Below are 18826 nucleotides of genomic sequence, written 5' to 3'. Positions count from 1 at the left end.
TTTATTGAGAGCCATACTCATGGTGTACTTTTTTGTGCAATCCAAAAGGTTAATTATTTATGAATGCCCAAATCAGAAAATAAAAATAAAATAAAAAGAATGTAGTAATAAACTGTATTACAAAAATAAAAACTAAATAACACCACTGAATCATGAAAGTCTGCTAAATTAAACAAATATAAATATATTAATTATATTAATAAATATTGGGGAAAATAAAATATATGCATTTAAACTGGAACAAAAACTAACACTTTAAATAAAAACAATTACATCCAAAATTACAAAAAAAAAAAAAACAATTCAAATAAACAGCACATGGCGTCAGTGATTTGCCTCTAGAGGCCGCTCTTGTATCGAATAATGCAACCCGGAAAAACTTATCGGCAAAACCGATTAATTCTAACTGATTAATCTTAATCCCTAAGAATATTATATACTGTTTTTAGAAATAAGGATTCATCTAGAACACACTGTAGGAATTGTATTTTGTTCTGAACAGCTGCACTAAGGCAAATTTCAGTACGAATATAAACAGGTTAAAGTTCTTACAACACCTTCATGCACCAGTTCTCATAATGAGTAATGGAACTCAGAATGTCCTTGGCTGCTCCCTGACCCGTTCGAGTCATACAGAATGGGAAGCAAAGGCACGTGTTGTTGGAGTACCTTTTGTACTTTACAATATATGAATCCTACAAGGATACATTATATGTACTGAAATATTAAGGCACCTGAGTGGTCTTCTATAGAGGTCTGACCTCAACCCTATTGAGCATCTTTGGGATGAATTGGAATCCCAAGCCTTCTTACATAAATCAGTACCTGACTTTACACCATTGTGAGTGAATGGGCACAAATCTCCACAAACACACTCCAAAATCTAGTGGCACATCTTCCCAGAAGGAACTGAATGTTGAATCTTATGTCAAGTGTCCACAAACTTTTGTCCATATAATGTACTTTAAAATGACCTGTCTTTCAATAAGCTTTTAGACAGTCATTAGTTCAGTTTGATCCTTTTTTTTGAGAAGGGCATTGAGAAGAGAGAAACACGTTTTTCCGCAAGAGGAGCTGCAGATCAGAGACCCCTTTCTGCGTGTGAGTAAAGACGACACAGCTGGGTCGGAACCAGATGTGTTTGACTTGTGGAAGGATGTCGAGATGAGGAACAGAGGGGAAACCCTGCTAGACTTCTTTTGTGTGCACTGTACCAAAGGAGAAAGACCTCGGGGAGACGGCCAGCAGATAGACACACACACACAGTGACGGGCGTGACCGTTTTTATGAACAGCAGTTCGAGAATTGTGATAACATGATGAATAAAACAGTGGCAGTTACGTTAACAATGATGGTGCAGACAAACAGACGAGAACTGGGATAACAATTAGGATTATACAAAATATTTGAGTATTGTCAAATGTATTTAGTTATTATTAATATAAGATTACAATGCACCAAATATAAGACAATTAAGCTTTTGCGGACATTTTTATTGTACTGGGAAACATTTAGCAACTAAAGAGGTTAATTGGCAACAGGTCAGTAAGATGATTGGGTATAAATAGTGTATCTTAGAGAGTCTCTCAGAAGTAAAGTTGGGCAGAGCTTCACCAACATCAACATCAAATAGCAAAACAGTTAAATATCTCATAATTTACAGTATATAATATCATCAAAAGTTCTCTGTGCACAAGGGACAAGGGCAAAAATCGACGTTTTTCAATTTGGGGTTATGAGCTTTGCAAATCATTGCATTCTGTTTTTGTTTGCATTCTGTTTTTGTTTACATTTTACACAAACTTTTTTGCAATTGGGGTTGTGATTGGATTATGAAATCATGCAGTACTTGTCAATAAAGAGTGTTTACTTGTTGATATAGGGGAGGTTTTTTTTTTTTTTTTAGAAAGAAGACATTCATTGAGCATTTATGGAAAGAGTCTCCAGTGTTGGGTCTTGTCATATTTCTGCCATTTCTCAATCCTCCTCCTGTAAAATAATCTGTAATGTTTTAATCCAATTATTACACCTGGGGAACAGTTTGTGTTATTTGTGTTACACTAACAATCAATTTATTTTGTCTTTTTTTCAGGTCCTGCAGCTTCTCTGCGTCCTCCCGCTGTCCTCTGTCCTGCCATGGCAGGTCAATAGTATGTCCTTAAGCGACGACGAGGCACTAGATCGTCTCCTCTCTGTGGCAGAGAGCTCCACACACAGGTGACCAGTCTGACCAGCGTTCCTCTTGTACACCCTAATATTCATAGACAGCAAACTCAACCTTTGCGCAGCTGCTGTTCATTTGTATAATAAATAATAATAAACCAGCAGCGTTAGCATTTTTCAGCTACCTACATCCTTTCCCACACCCAGCGAAGATTTCCACTGACACCAAAAACTCACTGGCCTGCTAAGTTCTGTCTTTAAGAACACCCGATCCTGACGAATAGCGGCGGTTAGGGCTGTGGGTATGACCACAGTGGTGGCAGAAGGTCGCTCGTAGTGTACTGGCAAGGAGGAAGGGCGCGATGGTTTCAGATGTGGCCTTCCAACATGAAAGAGACCACACATGCCTGTGGTGAGCAGCACCCCTGTATACACCAATCATCCGTTCCCAGCCGAGGTGCAGCATAAAGGATATTGATTTTCACCATTTACCGGCTCACAGCTACCTCCATGCATCTCGTGTACCTGTGGTTATCTGAATGCGCTCGCACATAAATAGCTGTATGTTTATGTAAAAGAAGTGTGTCTGTGAAGAGTGTGTGTGTAAAATGGGCTCGCTTGTGTGTGTAGTCATGTGGGTGTCTGTCTCTGGGTCGCGCACCTGGCGACAGGTGTGTGTGTGTGTGTGTTTTGCAGTAGGCTGAAGGAGGCCTAGGGTCTGAATTACAGGCATGTTTCTGGTCATTTCAGACCCGTATGAATGGATACACACCCTGCAGGGTAGAATTACAAAAAAGCCCGAGCCTGGCCAGTCTGCCCCTCCTTAAGATCGATGTTGAGAAATCGGTTTTGGCTGGAATGTTGTTTAAGCGGCAGAGGTTTTGAGTGCACCAGTTGCTCCGCGATTAAGCAACGGAGCAAAGCTGGCAGCGAGTGTGTAATTGTGTAATGTGGCTGCACGCTTGTCCTCAGACTCGCGTTGCTGTTCGGAGGCGATGATCATCGTAGTTGGACATTTGCTTCAAGCATTTCTGTTCCTGCGCTCTGTAGTCGAGTGCACGGTGCAACCCGCCTGTTTTATGATGCGTGAGGGTGTTTTTTTTTTTTTTGTTTTTTTTTTGTGAAGGCACATTTGTGACTACTGAAAAGAGGCCTTACTGCATTTCATAAACATAACCACTGTGTGTGGGGCTTGTTTGTTTATTTACTTGAAGCCTAACAAAATTTGCATGCAGCCATGTTGTAGCTCTGCAAAACCTCTTGTACATGAAAATATATAATGATCTGTGTGTCTGTGTGTGTTTTAGCTCGGAGCTGCACTGTGCTACCTTCTCTTTGGCCTCTCGACTGGTGGCGCACCTGGCTGAAAAGACGCTGTCGGTAAGGAAGAAGAGTGGGAACGAGGGAGTGAGGAAAAGAAAGAGAGCGCTTTTGTTGTGAGATATTTGGAGTTGCAATGCTGCTTGAGTGCAATATAACAGTTTATCCCTCGTTTACTCTAGAGCAGGCTTGCCATTTATTTCATATTGGTACATCATTTCTGCCCTCCTACCCTTCAATACAGTTGACCTCTAGAACTATTGGCACCCTTCATGATTGTAAACGAGGAATAACATAGTGCTACAACATTTACATTTTACATTTGCAGCATTTGCCAGAAGCTCTTATCCAGAGTGACTTACAATTATCTCATCAATACAACCCTTATTTAAGGGTTAAGGGCCTTGCTTAAGGGCCCAGCTGTGGCAGCTTGGTGATACTGGAATTTGAACTCAAATCCTTCCGTTCAGAAGTCCAACACTTTAGCCAGAGACCTTTATTCCCTCCTAAAAAAAAAAAGTGTCCATGTTTTCTTTAAGCAAACCAAAATTTGTATTCATTAACAAACCACACGTTGCATTTTTCATCCATTTATAGTGCCGTTTTACGTTACGCAATGCTCACGAGATCAACAAGTTCCTGGTATTACTTGCGTTATAAACAGTACTTCCCTCACCAGCTACTCCTTTCTCTCTCTCTCTCTCTCTCTCTCTCTCTCTCTCTCTCTCTCTCTCTCTCTCGAGGTTAATAAGACAATAAACACATGATTGTCATGTTGCAGAGAAAACCGGAAAGCACTGCATCCTGACTGAGAACCCCTTTTATATATGTCAAATAAACGGCTTCTCACAGAAGGCTTCACAATATAAATGATTATTCATGCATTTTTGTTTATTAGATGATAGAAACTTGTTTTTACTATTTTACTTTTACTTACTATTTGGTATAAACCTTACGTATTAAAATGAGCACTTTAATATAAAGCTGATATAAAGCAGTTAAAATGTCCTATTATATAAGCCCAAAGATTACACATAGCATATAAGATTGAATTGGGAAACGTATACGAGAGGGTTTTATGTTGGCACAATATTTCTTTAAAGATAAAATGAATAATGTTAAAAAGTTGTTTTTAAAGGTTTTCTATTCTTAGGCTTGTTCATGTAGACTGCAATCTTTTAGTGAGAGTCGCAAGATCTCCTCGTGTCAGCTGCATTTCCTTGTGTGCAATCTTAATTTTCCAGCGAAAATTGTTGATGATCAAAAAGATACATTTTTGCTTTAATCTACCCAGAATGATTAAATTTGAAGAGGAAATGTTCAGAGTAAAAACACAGTTCGAAAAAAATATATTTTATTTATATATTTTTTATTCGTTTGCAGCTCATGCTGAGTGGGGAAAAAAGTAAAAAAGTTGTTCTTACAGGGTTTGTATGAGGTTAAATATGCAATATATTCATAGTATTCTTGTATGTTCTGCATATAAGTATATAGATGGTTTTGTGAGCTGTCTGTGGACAGATTGGACAGCTGGATTTCCTAAGCGTTTATTGGAAGCTATTTACCCAGTTTGTAAGTCATTGAGATGTTTGTGAACGGTCATTAGGCGATTAGCTGCTAGGTGTTAGGTGACGTGCGGTGTGCAGCTGTGAGCACAACCTTGTCGACTTAAATATCACTGCGACTGACATCACCATCCTTTATTAGTGCACAGAATCCATTATTTCAGAGGGTGGGTTTTTCCAAATCAGGTTCATTTTTAGGCACCGAGTTCATCCAGAAGAACAATAATGCAAATATTGCATTTAATAATATAATTAAAGAGGAGGCCTGTGTACTGTGTGTGCAGGAGGTGCCACTTGGGGTTGCAGTGTCTCACGCTGCCCGCTGGGTGGCGCAGGTGACTCAGGACTGTAGTGAGGAACAGCCGGCCGAGGTCAAACAGGCCGCTGCAGAGGTGCTGGTGAAGGTCACGCCATTCCTGTTGACCTCTGCCACCATGCCTTTGGGTAAGTATATTTTCATTTATAGATTTATAAAAGGGAAAATCCAAGCGAAAAATAAAATGTAATGCTACAGGATCCAAGACCTAGCTGCAAAAGACATGTCCCAATAAATTTTTAGCATATAGTGTATGCAGCAGATTATGCAGATAAAAGCGTGTTTAGAGTGTGTGTGTGTGTGTGTGTGTGTGTGTGTGTGTGTGTGTGTGTGTGTGTGTGTGTGTGTGTGTGTGTGTGTGTGTGTGTGTGTGTGTGTGTGTGTGTGTGTGTGTGTGTGTGTGTGTGTGTGTGGCAGGTATCACCCACACCCTGGCACTGTGGCAGAGTCTTTTCACCTTACTGCAGGATGAGGACCAGGATGTGAGAGACAAAGCTGCTGACTTTATCTGTTACTTGCCAGCACATCTGCTCACCACAGGTATGCACGTGTACAGTATACACACACACACACACATAATATAGAGGAAAGCTTTACTCCATTGTTTCCACTTTGACTTCCTGATTTTATAAACATTAAGGCTTTGGATGAGCACGGTCCAGATCTGGTAGATGCAGTATTAATAGTACAGGCCTACAGGACTCGGTTGGGGTGGGTTGATATATTTAGTGTTTAAGCAGGGGGTGGGGAGGTGCGAGTTTCTCTTTACAGCCTTCCTTGACAGCAAAAGAACCAAGGTGTGGAAAGAGGAGGAGGTCCAGTAGACTCGGGGCTTTGAAATAGAGGTGTCAAACTCGCCGATGCAGAGAGCAGGAACGACTCGGCCTCGTAGATCAGCCACATCAAAAACTGCATCCGTGCCGGCACGTCTATCTACATCCTGATAAGCAACTTCACACATCTTTCACAAACACCTTTTTTTTTTTTGGTGGTTGTTGTTGTCAGGAGGAGTCCGGTTGGTGCTAGACAGAAAGCCAGAGGCCAGAAAATGTAGTATGCTTGAAATAGTCTTGATAGGTGAAGAACTTTCTATTCTTTACACAAAGACTATTTCAAATAAAACAAGTTATCCCTCTAAAAATGAGGTTCTTTCCTCAAAAACCTGATGTTTAAGCATCTGTCTTGCAGAGCCGTTTTCTTGTTTTCGATTCTCCTTCTCTTTAATAAAGTGTGTGTTGTCCATACGATTATAATCAGCATGATAGTCATTTATTTGTGTTGTGGGTACAACATGCATCATTAATCTAAAAAATAATAGGCGTTGAGTTTGATCTCATCTGATTATAGTGTATCATCCCCGGTTCCACTGCATTAGCTGTTTGAATAATTGTTAATTCAGCTATTTGAATGTAGGATCATTGCTTCAATAATGACTTGAATGGGAGCGTTGTTTTTTTTCCCATTAACAATGTCCAAGTTCAACATTCCAGCCCAGTCTTTCGAAATGGATTTTAAAACGGTTCAGCGTCTCTAGCCAGTATTACCCAAGCTGCATGTTGTTCTTGGCTCGCCGGGTTTAAATATCGAGAATGTTTGAAAGGTTAAAGGCATTATCATACGGCCAAAACAGCTAATAGCATAATCTGAACAATATTGTCTGTCTGCTTCAGGCTTCATTCTAGTAAAAAAAAAAAAAAAAAAAAAAAAAAAAAAACGTGGAAAAAAATACTTCTGAGCTTATCAGTGGATTATCTGTCCAGTAAAACAACAGCCTCCTTGTCTTGCTAATGGCTGAACAGGACATGTGGACCTATTTGGCAGCCATCTGACTGTAGACATTCACCGAATCCTCTGCTCTCATACATTCAGGAACTTGTCTTTGTAGTTTCCTTTTATTAAGGATGTTGCAGTAATGTGTCCAATGGCTTTTGACTTGAGCACACATTCGTGGCACTCTTTTTGAGACACGTGAAGGTGTAAACTGTCTTACAGAAAGCTTTGATTTTGCATCGTCATGTCAGGCAAAAGGCAATGCCGTCTAATACTAGTGTCCATCACTTGATAAACAAAGTATGGCAAGATATCCCTTAGCGCCGTTGTTTGATAGTTGATAGCGACAAACATTCTCATTTACGTAACACCAAATGCGCTCTGTGTCATTTACAAGCCTTTTATATTAGCGGTTGTCTTTAGCAACGATATGTTAGTATGTGTGTGTGTGTGCCCTCCCCTGGTCTGTGTTCCCGTAGGTCTCTGGAGGAAGTCAAGGCTATAAAATTTGATGTGTTATTTTCCTCACCTTGATACCGCCCAGTTTCACACCTACACTTCCTCCCCACAAACCTTGCACACCTATGTTTCCTATGTTTTTCCAAGGCATATTCGCCATGAGAACATGAACTTCATCATACGTGCGATGTCAGCAGAAGGTCTATAGTTAGACATACATTTCAAATTCAATTTTTATTTGTCACATACGCATTCATGCAGAGTATGACATATGGTGAAATGTCATCATCATCATATCTATATCGTCTGTATATACACTGTGTAAAACTTTTATACAGTTGTACATACATTGTACATATCCCACATTGTACATTTTTATATTCCAAATTATCTACACATATTGTGCCTTACACACATCCTGCACTAATATAAATTCTAATGTGTATTTATTTTGCTGTACATTTATCCACTTATATATTACATGTGGTATATATATTTGCACTTGTTGAATTTTTGGGAAGAATAAAGGTATATCTTATCTTAATTTAAATAACTATAACTATTTGTACTTCTGGTAGATGCTAAGCAGCATTTTGTTACTGTATACATATACAATGCAGTGACAATAAAAATCTATCTATCTATCTGTCTGTCTGTCTGTCTGTCTGTCTGTCTGTCTGTCTGTCTGTCTGTCTGTCTACAGTATCTACAAATACCAGCCACTTGGATTCCACTTATGTAGTATCTGATAGTAAAAGAAGAGAAAAAAAGTATTTTCTGTAAATGCTTGAGTGATGTCAAAGCCCCAGTGGTTGTCCGTGTTTGTGTGTGAGCTCACGTTCTCTTGTCCACACACAGAGCCACAGAACACGCTGACACATTCTGTGCTGTGGATGTCTCTGATTTCAATGCCATGCCAGACAAACACTCCCTCCTTTCTTACCCCTCCTTTCCATGCACAGACACCCGACACTCGGCCAGCTGCAGCGCCTTACATCCTGAATTCGCTGCACACCAAAGCCCCTCTCTCGTTACTCAAAAAGGTTTTTTTTTTTTTTTTTTTAATTAGTTCCAGTCCTCTGCCTTCTTGCGATTACGGGAATTAAGCTTTCTGCTGGAATCTCAGCTCGGCTCTACATTCAAGCAGCCACACAAAGCTCAGCCAAAACAAGTTTTCTATTTTTTTCTTCTTCTTCCCCCTCAAGGACACTGGAAACTTGGTTCACTCCATTCAGGATTAAACCTGATTCCATCCTCTCTTGGATTTAAGAATAGGCATTACATAATCATATGACATCATTAAATTGAACCGTATGGCTTATTAATTTACGTTGCAAGTTTGGGTTGTGGCGAACAATTCGTGTCAGTCTTGTTACGTGTTTATTTATTTATTTTTTGTGAAATCAAGTTCAACCTTTGGTCAAGTTGTGTCATCTCGTACCTGAAACCGAGGAGCTGTCACCTGCGGCTTCCACCTAAACATAAGGCTTGCAAATAATCATTTTTCTAAAGGAGGGGACTGTCACCCGAAGGCACGCATAAACAAAGAGATAAAAACTGAAATGCAGAACCATGAGAGCGACAGGGTTTTGTGTGTGTGTGTGTGTGTGTGTGTGTGTGTGTTGGGGGGGGGGGGGGGGTTGTTGTTGTAAGGCGAGGAGAGGTTGGGAAATCACGTTACTGAAGTGTGAAACCACAGAAAAGGGCCCAAATGGAAAGCAGCTTGAGTTTCCTATTATGCCTTTAATGCCTGGACGATGGTGTGTTCAAGCCTGGCTTATTTCCAGCTCTATAGGCCGACACTTCCCATCACAAATCCCCAGGGATGAATAGCATCAGAGGCTGGCCAGGACAGACATGGGCTATCCCATGATATTGCTGAGAGAAAGGCTGGTCTTTTTACATCGGCACTACAAGTGTACAATCAAAAGCTTTCTGCATTCCCTCAATCCCCCCCCACACACACGCACAGCTGCTCAGTTACTGGAAGGAAAGGAGATATGTACTTTCTGCCCAACAGTACTTTCCTAGTATGCTTGTATGTGTGTGTGTGTGGTGGTGGTGGTGGGTGCAGGGGGGGGGGGTGGTTTAGTCTTTAGGATGTCATTATGCTCGACTTCAGCAAAGGCAGCATTTTGACTGGCAGGTCCCAGTGACTTGACCATGGAAGTAATGTAGACATTGGCTGCAGGGGAGGGGGACCTAAAGAGGAACGCAAAAAAGCAAAACAAACTTGTGACTCACTCTTACGTTGCCACAGTGAGCATGAACAACTTGGGGTCATTAAAAGTAAAGTCTTGACAGAGGTTTGACCAGTGCTTTAGATGGGAGTTAATATTGTCACCAGACAAACCCTCTGAATCTCTTCTCTGGAGTCCCCATGTTGCTTATTTGGTTTTCTGTTCTTTCATTTTCTTGATTTTGTCACCGTAATTCTCTCTGTGGCTAACCTCAGTGTTTGTATTTATCATTTTGCTTCTCGGAACAGGGAAACTCTACATTAAGAAACTACATTTCTACTTGCAGGAAATGATCATCCAGGATGATTTGTCGTGGGTTGCATGTGCTACTGGTTTTTCCACCTTTAAACTCCCTTTATTACTTTGCCTTTAATACTCTTTATTAGTGTTACTCTATGTTAGTATAGTTCTGTTCTAGTTCCAGTAAACCCTTCATTGCTTACTGGCTCTAGAATAGAATTGTACTAACTGTTGCTCCTTTAAGGCTGGATTATCAACCTTTGCCCCCGAAATCATGTCTTGGAGAATATCAGAGGAAATCAGCACTTGACCTAAATTCCTTCATTTCATACCTTGTCTTCCAGGTGTTGCCCAAGGAGCTGTTTCTCCCCCTGTTGCTCTGCAGATGGGAGTGGGAATTCTGTGCCAGCTGTTCCAGGTGTGGGACCAGGTGGCTATTGGCATGATAACCCTGACAGAGTGGCTGCTGGGAGGAAATCAGGCAGAGCTGGGCAACAAGAAAACCCCTGACTTGGTAAAGACACACTTAGTCCATTACATGATGAATTTGAACAAGATAATACTGACTAAACAAAATGTTCCCTAACACTGAGATTCGTCTCTCAACTCAGGATGAGGAGTTCCTGTTTGAGAAAGGAGAACTCAACTTGTGGGCCGAGCCTCTGCAATGGGCACGACTGTTACACAGACATCTGTGCGCTTTGTCTGAAGCACCAGGCTCACCCACGTTTTGCCCAGCGGACCTTGATCGTATCTCTGCCACAGCTGATGCCAATGCTGACTCGGCCCGACGAGCAATGAGCTCCCTCCCTGCCCTACCTCAGTTCTCCGCCACCATAGAGCATGCGAAGCTAACTCTGCTAAATGAGCGGGCCACACTCGCTCAGAATGTCCTGGCAACCATCAGGCGAAGAACAGAGTCCAGCTGAAAACCAGGAGTCTTTCAGCTCCCTCTTACTTAAATTATTATAAATTTTTTTTTTTTTTTTTTTTTTACATATTTTAGTAAATAAAAGGATAATTAATTTTCCTTTCAGTGAGAGGAGAGAGAAATGTTAGAGATTTTTTTTTTTTTTTTTTTTTTTAAACGACCTTCGACTGCTCACAGTGTCTGCATCTCGGACATGTTGCAGCTGATGTCAGAGAAACCCATTTACTCTGTGACTGAGTATAAATATTAGGATTATATTAGCATTTCCTCTCCACTGCCAAATGAGTATAATTTTCTGAGATCAGTCCAGTTCGATATTTTAAACAACGTTTTAGTATATCATGTATTTTATTTCTAATGTGGTGGTTGGCATATTAAAAATGTGGAAGATGTGCCAACTTTTTTCATCGAAATAAAAACTGAGGTTTTACTACGATAATTTCTCTGGGGCTTATTTGTTAACATTTGTATCCATAAGCATGGGCCTGAGGGAGGTTAAGGGAAGGAGGGATCAGTATCTCATGACTCAATTGTCTTGTTTTAATATTCTCAGAAAAATACAAACACAATTGTTCTTTCTGTCACATTAAAAAAAAAAAAAAAAAAAACTACGAAAACAAACTCGTATCTAAACATCAAGGTCAACTCTTTCAATTTCTCTCATGCACTTTTACACATTTGATTGTCCAACAGACTGTCCAAACATCACAATGTTTTTTTTTTTTCTTTTTCATATGAGGAACCCTTTTACACAGTTCCCAGAAAAACAGAAATAGTTCAGCCGGCCTCTCGTGTGTAGGACGTTATGCAATTGGCACTGAACAGCAGACTGGTGGCTGGCATGTGTGTAGACAGCTGGATTGCCTTCAGGGCTACATTAGTTGAATGTTCTCTTACTGTACAGTGATGTAATGCTTGGAAACAGTCCAAAATTACTGACCCCTTTACATACACACGGGTACGGATGTGTAAGAGGGTGGGCCGCCCCGGCCGGTGTTGAGGCTGAATGCTAGACGATTTCTTGCTTCCTATATAAGACCTCTGCACTATATATGCACAAGCTCGTGTTTTCGTCTTGACCATTAGGTGGCGGTCGAGTCTTCTTTTTTAATGGACTTTTTTTTTACCCTTAGGGGGCAGTATGGGATCGTTTTATAGGGAAACATTAGCACATTCCTTCACATGATTTTTATTTCTTTCTGTTGCTTTGGAGGGAAAGTGTGTGGATGTAAGGCTGTTCATGCCCTGAGATCGAAGACATTGTTTGAAACCATAAACATATACAACTGTCTATAATCAGTGTTTTTCAAGCAGTTAGGTTCAAGTGTGTGTGTTTATATATATATATATATATATATATATATATATATATATATATATATATATATTTTTTTTTTTTTATATACAGATTTATAATTTTGGATTCAAACATTTTCAACATGTACAAAGTTTTGGTTGTGACTGGGTCACTCTGAACGGTAGATTAGACTAACTGGAGCTTTCTCTGGTTAGTCAGAGTAAATGATTACACAGCCTCTGCAAGCTAGTACATAATGTCCTAGAGAGCAACAGGGGCGCGTTTCACTCCCATCCAGTTCCCTCCATCTGCACGTCTCAATGCCAGCAACCCATACATGATCTGATCTTTTACCCCCTCCCCTTGATCGCAACATGTGGTCGCATTGTTTACATCTTAATATATGTTTCATTGTTTACCAGTTGAATGTAATATTTGATTTTCAAGCGAATTCCTTTTTGTGTGTTTGTTTTTTTTACCTAAAGAGAGTTAGATCCGCGCAGCTTATCTGAATAATTTGGATTATAAAGCGTGTTGTTTGGGAACATGTGCGCGAACCGTGGGCTTTTCGGCAATGATGCTTTCTGAGCGAAAAAAGTTCGACTTGTAGTCTGAACGAGAAGGGGTGGGGCCTGAGGAACGGCCAATTAGATGCGACTTATTAAATAGGCATGACGTCGGGGGAAACTTTGGTGAAGCGGCCGTGGCCCCACCCACCTCCTCGAGCGCGAAGCGCCGCCCACCGACACACGTTCGGCTCCGTATATGTTGGGGGAAAGCGAGCGGTTTGTGGTCTGCTCTCGCTTGGCACTTCACGGAGAGAGAGAGACACAAGCAGCAATAAAAACACACAGAGCAACACACAAGCAAAGTAGCGTGTTTCTCGTTTTAGACCGGAGTTTTTTTTTTCCTTGTTTGTTTTTAAACACACGATTCAGTCGTGGCAAACTAAAAGCCTCGCTTTGCACTACGGGATCTCGGTAGGTCCTCAAATGAAAGATCAACTGCGACTCAAAACTTCAGAAATAGAAATGTCTGCGACCATCCTGTCCGGTTTCTACGACATCGACATGCTGTACAAGGTAAGACGAATCCTAACTTTTAAGGTGCAGTAGTTACTTACAGTCGTGCAATATATCTAGCTGGAAAAGTCGTTATAGTCTAACTAACTTTCCTCTCCTCCCTTGTCTCCTAAACAGGACAAGACTCTGAACATGAACGCGCTCCATCTCAACAGTATGTTGGACAAGAAAGCGGTGGGAGCGCCGGTCACGTCTTCGTCCCTGGCGACTAACTGCTCGTACGCGCAGGGATTTTTCCGGCGCAACTCGACGAGTAACGCCGACTGCGCAAACAACGGCAACAAATACTCGATCCCCTGCTACAGCAACGCGAAGGAGAGTTCGAGCAGCACCGCCATCATGAACAAGGAGAACAAGTACCGCGAGCGCGCCTACAGCGACACGGGGGAGCGCAGTCAGCAGCTGCAGGCGCTGCAGCAGAAGCCCGGCTCGCAGATCAACTCGACGCGCTACAAGACCGAGCTGTGTCGGCCCTTCGAGGAGAACGGCGCCTGCAAGTACGGCGAGAAGTGCCAGTTTGCGCACGGCTACCACGAGCTGCGCAGCCTGTCCCGCCACCCCAAGTACAAGACAGAGCCGTGCCGCACCTTCCACACCATCGGCTTCTGCCCCTACGGCCCGCGCTGCCACTTCATCCACAACGCGGAAGAGCGCCGACCTGCGCCGGCTAACGCTAACACCAGTATGCCGCCCGAGCTGAAGTCCAGCCGGGACCTGATTCAGCAACAGGCTGCTGTCGCCGGTTTTCGAGACCGACCCAAGCTCCACCACAGCCTGAGTTTCTCCGGCTTCTCCACACACCACGGTCTGGACTCCACTCTCATGGACAGCCCCACATCCCGCACTCCTCCTCCTTCTTCTTCCTCCGACAGTTCCCGGTCCAGCGGGCCCATTTTTGAAGACGTTCTAGCGCCGAGCGCTAATGGCGCCTTCTCCTCATTCGCCACGGCACAGGACCTGAAGGCGCTGCTCGCCGTGCACGCGCACACACATGCTAATTACCAGTCAACCCCGGCTTACTACAGCAACTTCCAGTCCGCCATGGGACCCCCTTCTCCGCCCTTCAACCTCGGGCCTTTGCAGGCCCTTCAGCGCCTGTCCGAGTCGCCGGTGTTCGACTCGCCCCCCAGCCCCTACGACTCCATGTCGGACCGGGATAGCTACGCCAGTGGCTCTCTCAGCTCTTCAGGAAGTCTCAGCGGCTCCGAGTCACCCAGCTTGGAGGCCGGGAGACGTTTGCCAATCTTCAGCAGGCTGTCGATTTCTGATGACTAAGATGTTAATGGTCTTGTTTTTGTTTTGTAATGGGATTTTTTTTTGCCCCGTTCTTTATTTCTTTAACGGACTGGAGGACTTCCGAAAGTTAACCGTTATTAAAATGGCGTCTCTTCAGCGCTGTGTAAACTAGACGGACTTTAAAGAAACAACCAGGGGCAGGTGACTCGCCAGACCCTCGGTGTGGCATTAGTCTTTATCCAATTTTTTTTTCTTTTCTTTTTTTTTTTTTTTTTCAGCTTGAACCGATAGCTATGAAAGTAGATATCGACCGAAGGCATTCCACCGGTGACTTTGACCAGCATACAGTCGCAGTGTTATGGCTTAGGAGACCATCACACTTTCCGGAGACATGGTGTATTTCTTTGGGGGGGGGGTCTTTTGTGCACACATCTTTTTGACCGTGAAAGACAAAGATTTAACAATTTTGCCCTCCGTTTTACCAAGAATATGCCTTGACATTAAAAAGTAGCCTATGTATGCGCTTCTGAAAGCTTAAAAATTGTTCACACAAACTTCCATTCCAAAAAAGTTTGTCAGTCACAGCGCCACCCAGTGGTTCGGGGGGGGGTAGTTTAGTTTTTGTTGCTTAGCTGAAGCACTCTTGTTCGGTCTGTTGGGAAAATCACTGCTGATGGTTGAATTTATATATATATATATATTTTTTTAGCTGTTTTGAGCGATTCCATAGCAGTACATAACTGGCTATGACCTATTTAACTTATTTATTATCTTGTGAAAAAAAAGTATAGGCTACATTTTGGTAATTGTGTCCATACTGTATTTATCAAGTATGTTGAAGCAATAGATCTATATTCTTTTATGTTTAAATTATGATCGCCATTATTAATCTACATAAAGTGGAGTGTATGTTCTTCTTTTTTCTTTTTTTTCCCCCACAGTAATATATTTTTTTTTTTTGTTTGGTCTTTTGTAACTTCACTTTATTTTATTGTAAATGAGTTTAAAAAAAAAAAAAAAAAAAAAAAAAAAGCCTAATTTAAGAGATTGTATGTGATATTTATTTCATTAATTTTGTTTTTGTTTACGTACCTTTTAAAAAAAAAAAAAAAAAAAAACACACATTTGCTTGATTTGTCATTTGTTGGGCTGTTGCTTATGGAAGACTTAATATTTTTTTTTCTCCAACCTCATCGTTTTTGAAAAATCCCTTGTTGCCCCGACTTTCTTTTGTTATTTCTTTTCTTTTTTTTTAAAGCTATGTCTGTAGAATGTATAAAACCATGTGGTTGTCTAGACACCGTCCAAACTAGTAGTGATTGTTTTTTTTTTTTTTTTTTTTTTTTTTAAATTAAGAAAAAGTCATACTTGTGTGACCATGATCCCAAGTGAATAAATTAACCAAAAAGTATTTTCTTTCTTTTTTATTGTAATGTACAGCGCCAGGCAAGGACTCCTGCCACGTGCTTTAAGAATGTAGCAATCTCACGCCCCAGTATTACTGCCTTAGTGCCTAAGGGGTCCACCCACATACATGCCTTATTGTTAACCAAATAAAGTATTTTGATACAACTCATTGTTTTATACATACAGAAGCTGAATGTAGGTTTGAAATTGAACTTTTTTGGAAGGTTGTTACCACTTGTTAAAAGAGGGGCCTTGGAGCAACCAGCGAAGCGTTTCTCTCCCCCCCCCCCATGTGTTTTTATTTTATTTATTTATTTTTACTTTAAATTCCTATACACTTTAGTCAAATTCTTTTGTTCTCTCGATCGCCTTTTGATATGGTATTGGTCTAAGGGTTCTGAACTTGTGGGATAGACAAGAGATTGAACACATTTTGCTTGTACATAGTAGGTACAAGGGCTGGGCACTATGTACTATTTTCTTTTTTTTTTTTTCCCTTGACTACTTTTATCAGAAGTAAAGCTTTTTGAATGTAACTTAAAAATGGACAAAAAAGACGACGAGTTATCCTTTTTTATTTCTTTTCGAGGGGGGATTCAGTTCACTACAAGTTGCGTGTGAGACTGTTAACTTTGTACTGTACATTTTTGTAGTTCTCCCAATAAAATTATTTGCAAAAAAAAAGGTATGCACAAACTTGCTAGAGTGTGGCCCATGTGATTGTCATTATGTTCACAAAATGCAGACACATGCTTCAATAAATACTTTCAAAATAGTAAATAATTCTAGAAAAATAAAAATGTTAAGGTTACTAAAGCAGATCCTTAGTTTTTTCTATATCATCCTCTGCTATTGCTGTCTCTGGAGGTATATTAGTTTGTTAAAAGGGAATTTTTTGGTTCACAAGAACTGATATAAACATTTGCATTGTTATGCATGTCAGCAATTTCCTGTTTAACTGCTGTAAGGACTCGTAGCATTCCAACCCTCGAATCCTTTTAGCCCGGTTTAAAAGGTGTGGTTCTGTATAAGCACACACTCGCAGATAGCAGCTCTCGCTCAGGCCAGGGTGAGCCAGCTGACACATTTATCCTGACTTCTCTTCTGCCCCTTGTTTAGAAGACTCGAAAGGATTTCAGTAGTATGGTGCGTTTGATTAGTTATCAGTGCCGGCAAGTCATTAAGAAAATAAAGGGGCCGGAATCAATTTGGTGCCAAGAGCTCAGGGCAAGATAAGGAGGAGTGATAACATCTCGGAGCAAATATTTACGGAGTCCTGCTGCATTTCATAATGAAGTGTTTATCACAGGACCCAGCATATTGCTGAGAGCCAAGTGGGCTGTACTTACTGCTGCATGTGTGCAAGAGGACTTCATTGCAAATCTCTGCTGCCATTATATTGTATTTATCTATTGGATTTAATGGAATATTTCTTCTTAGTGTTTATAATTACGATTTGAATGTTTTAGAGGCTGGACTTTTGAAGCTTGCTTAATGGGCCTCAAGCTCCTACAATGACAGGAAATGCTCTTGACTTCTGATTATGGCAGGAAAAGCCCAGTTCCTCACCCACACCCATTTCCATCCCTTCTCTCCTGTGCTGTTTTTGTCAATTTTATGAGAGCTTTTGTCCATTCAGCTCCTGGAAGTCCTTTCTATTTGTGCCACAGTGTTTTCCTGAGAAGTGGTGTGGCTTCCTGAAACACTGGTCAGTAAAAAAAAAAAAGGGCCTTTCTGTTGTGTCTGTATAAGTGGAACTCTTACAAACCGCGACCGCTGATTGAAATTCAGGAACTAAAACTATGGAGCGTAAAAGATTGGAATGTCCTGAAGCAGCAAGTGTGATTTGGACATGCATTAAACTTGGACATGCATTTGGACTACTCTTAAACAATCAAACATTCCCAGCCTATTAGATGACATGTTCCCCTTATCACAGTCCTATCAACAAAAGATGAACGTTTCAATCGTGACCCATATTTTACTTGAGAAAATGCTGCTCCTTTGTATAAGCTCTCAGTCTCTGTGCAATACACAAATATTTACGTGCCATGTGCGTGAGGTTAGTGTTTAGAGTTGCATGGCCAATGTCCCTGAGCCTTGACGACATCCATAAACGGCAGAATAAACGACGTAGAGTGTGAGTGTGTGTGTGTCTAATAAGCCATTTCCTCTCTTGTCCCTCAATTTACTAACACTATTGACACACATGCATTGTACCGACACACTATATGAATCATGCTATGCAGGCACAGTGGCAGACAGCACGTACACGCTATACTAAAAGAGAAGCAAAGGAATATAACAAATGTGCGTGTGGATTTAATTCTCTGTCATATAATCACATAATAAAAGAAAAACACATTTATACACACTAAATGGAGAAACGTATAAGTGCATAAGTGCTGTTTGAGCATTTCGTTCCACATTTAGTGCACATTTGCTGTTATAATAACCTCCAAAAGATGTTTCACTAGATTTTAGTGTGCTTGTGGAGATTTGTGCTTTTTCAGTTTGTGCTCATGTGAACCATATCATCAGAGAGCTGGCTTTGTGCACAGGTTCGGGTCCCATAGGTTAACATATAATTTTGTGGTAAATTTTTTAAAATTAGTGATTGATTATGACACGATCAATCAAATCCATACCGATGCTTACTGATGTCACCAGCTAAACCTGACCCCGTGGTTAGAGCTACTATAAGAGTGGGAAAGGTAAGGCTTGTTTCTAATATCTTTGAGTAGACAAATTAAATCAAGTCATTCCTCTATGTAGCGATTATACACTGGAATGAAACATC

The 18826-nt window shown here is 41.1% G+C and overlaps 2 protein-coding genes across 4 annotated transcripts in view; both read left to right on the top strand.

The window, feature by feature from the left end:
- thada (THADA armadillo repeat containing) overlaps positions 1-11065 on the top strand; it is a 98168-nt gene extending 87103 nt beyond the window's left edge. For 2 of the 3 annotated variants that reach the window (XM_083539837.1, XM_083539838.1), the window contains exons 33-38: positions 2093-2217; positions 3471-3543; positions 5333-5492; positions 5782-5904; positions 10418-10587; positions 10685-11065. In XM_083539837.1, the coding sequence (XP_083395963.1) occupies positions 2093-2217; positions 3471-3543; positions 5333-5492; positions 5782-5904; positions 10418-10587; positions 10685-11002 (969 nt within the window). In that variant the 3' untranslated portion in view covers positions 11003-11065. The remainder of the gene's footprint in view (positions 1-2092; positions 2218-3470; positions 3544-5332; positions 5493-5781; positions 5905-10417; positions 10588-10684) is intronic. The other variant, XM_083539839.1, reaches the window with a different exon arrangement.
- Positions 11066-13009: 1944 nt separating this feature from the next.
- On the top strand, positions 13010-16729 carry LOC310725039 (mRNA decay activator protein ZFP36L2-like). The gene is made up of 2 exons (XM_083539611.1): positions 13010-13383; positions 13501-16729. The coding sequence occupies exons 1-2, from the start codon at positions 13294-13296 to the stop codon at positions 14656-14658; spliced, it is 1248 nt and encodes a 415-aa protein (XP_083395737.1). The 5' UTR covers positions 13010-13293; the 3' UTR covers positions 14659-16729.
- The last annotated feature ends 2097 nt before the right edge of the window (positions 16730-18826 follow it).

This window comes from Silurus aristotelis (assembly GCF_946808225.1).
Source record: "Silurus aristotelis genome assembly, chromosome: 4".
Lineage (NCBI taxonomy): Eukaryota > Metazoa > Chordata > Actinopteri > Siluriformes > Siluridae > Silurus > Silurus aristotelis.
Note: the sequence above shows the minus strand (reverse complement) of the source record. Positions and strands in the feature narration are given on the sequence as shown.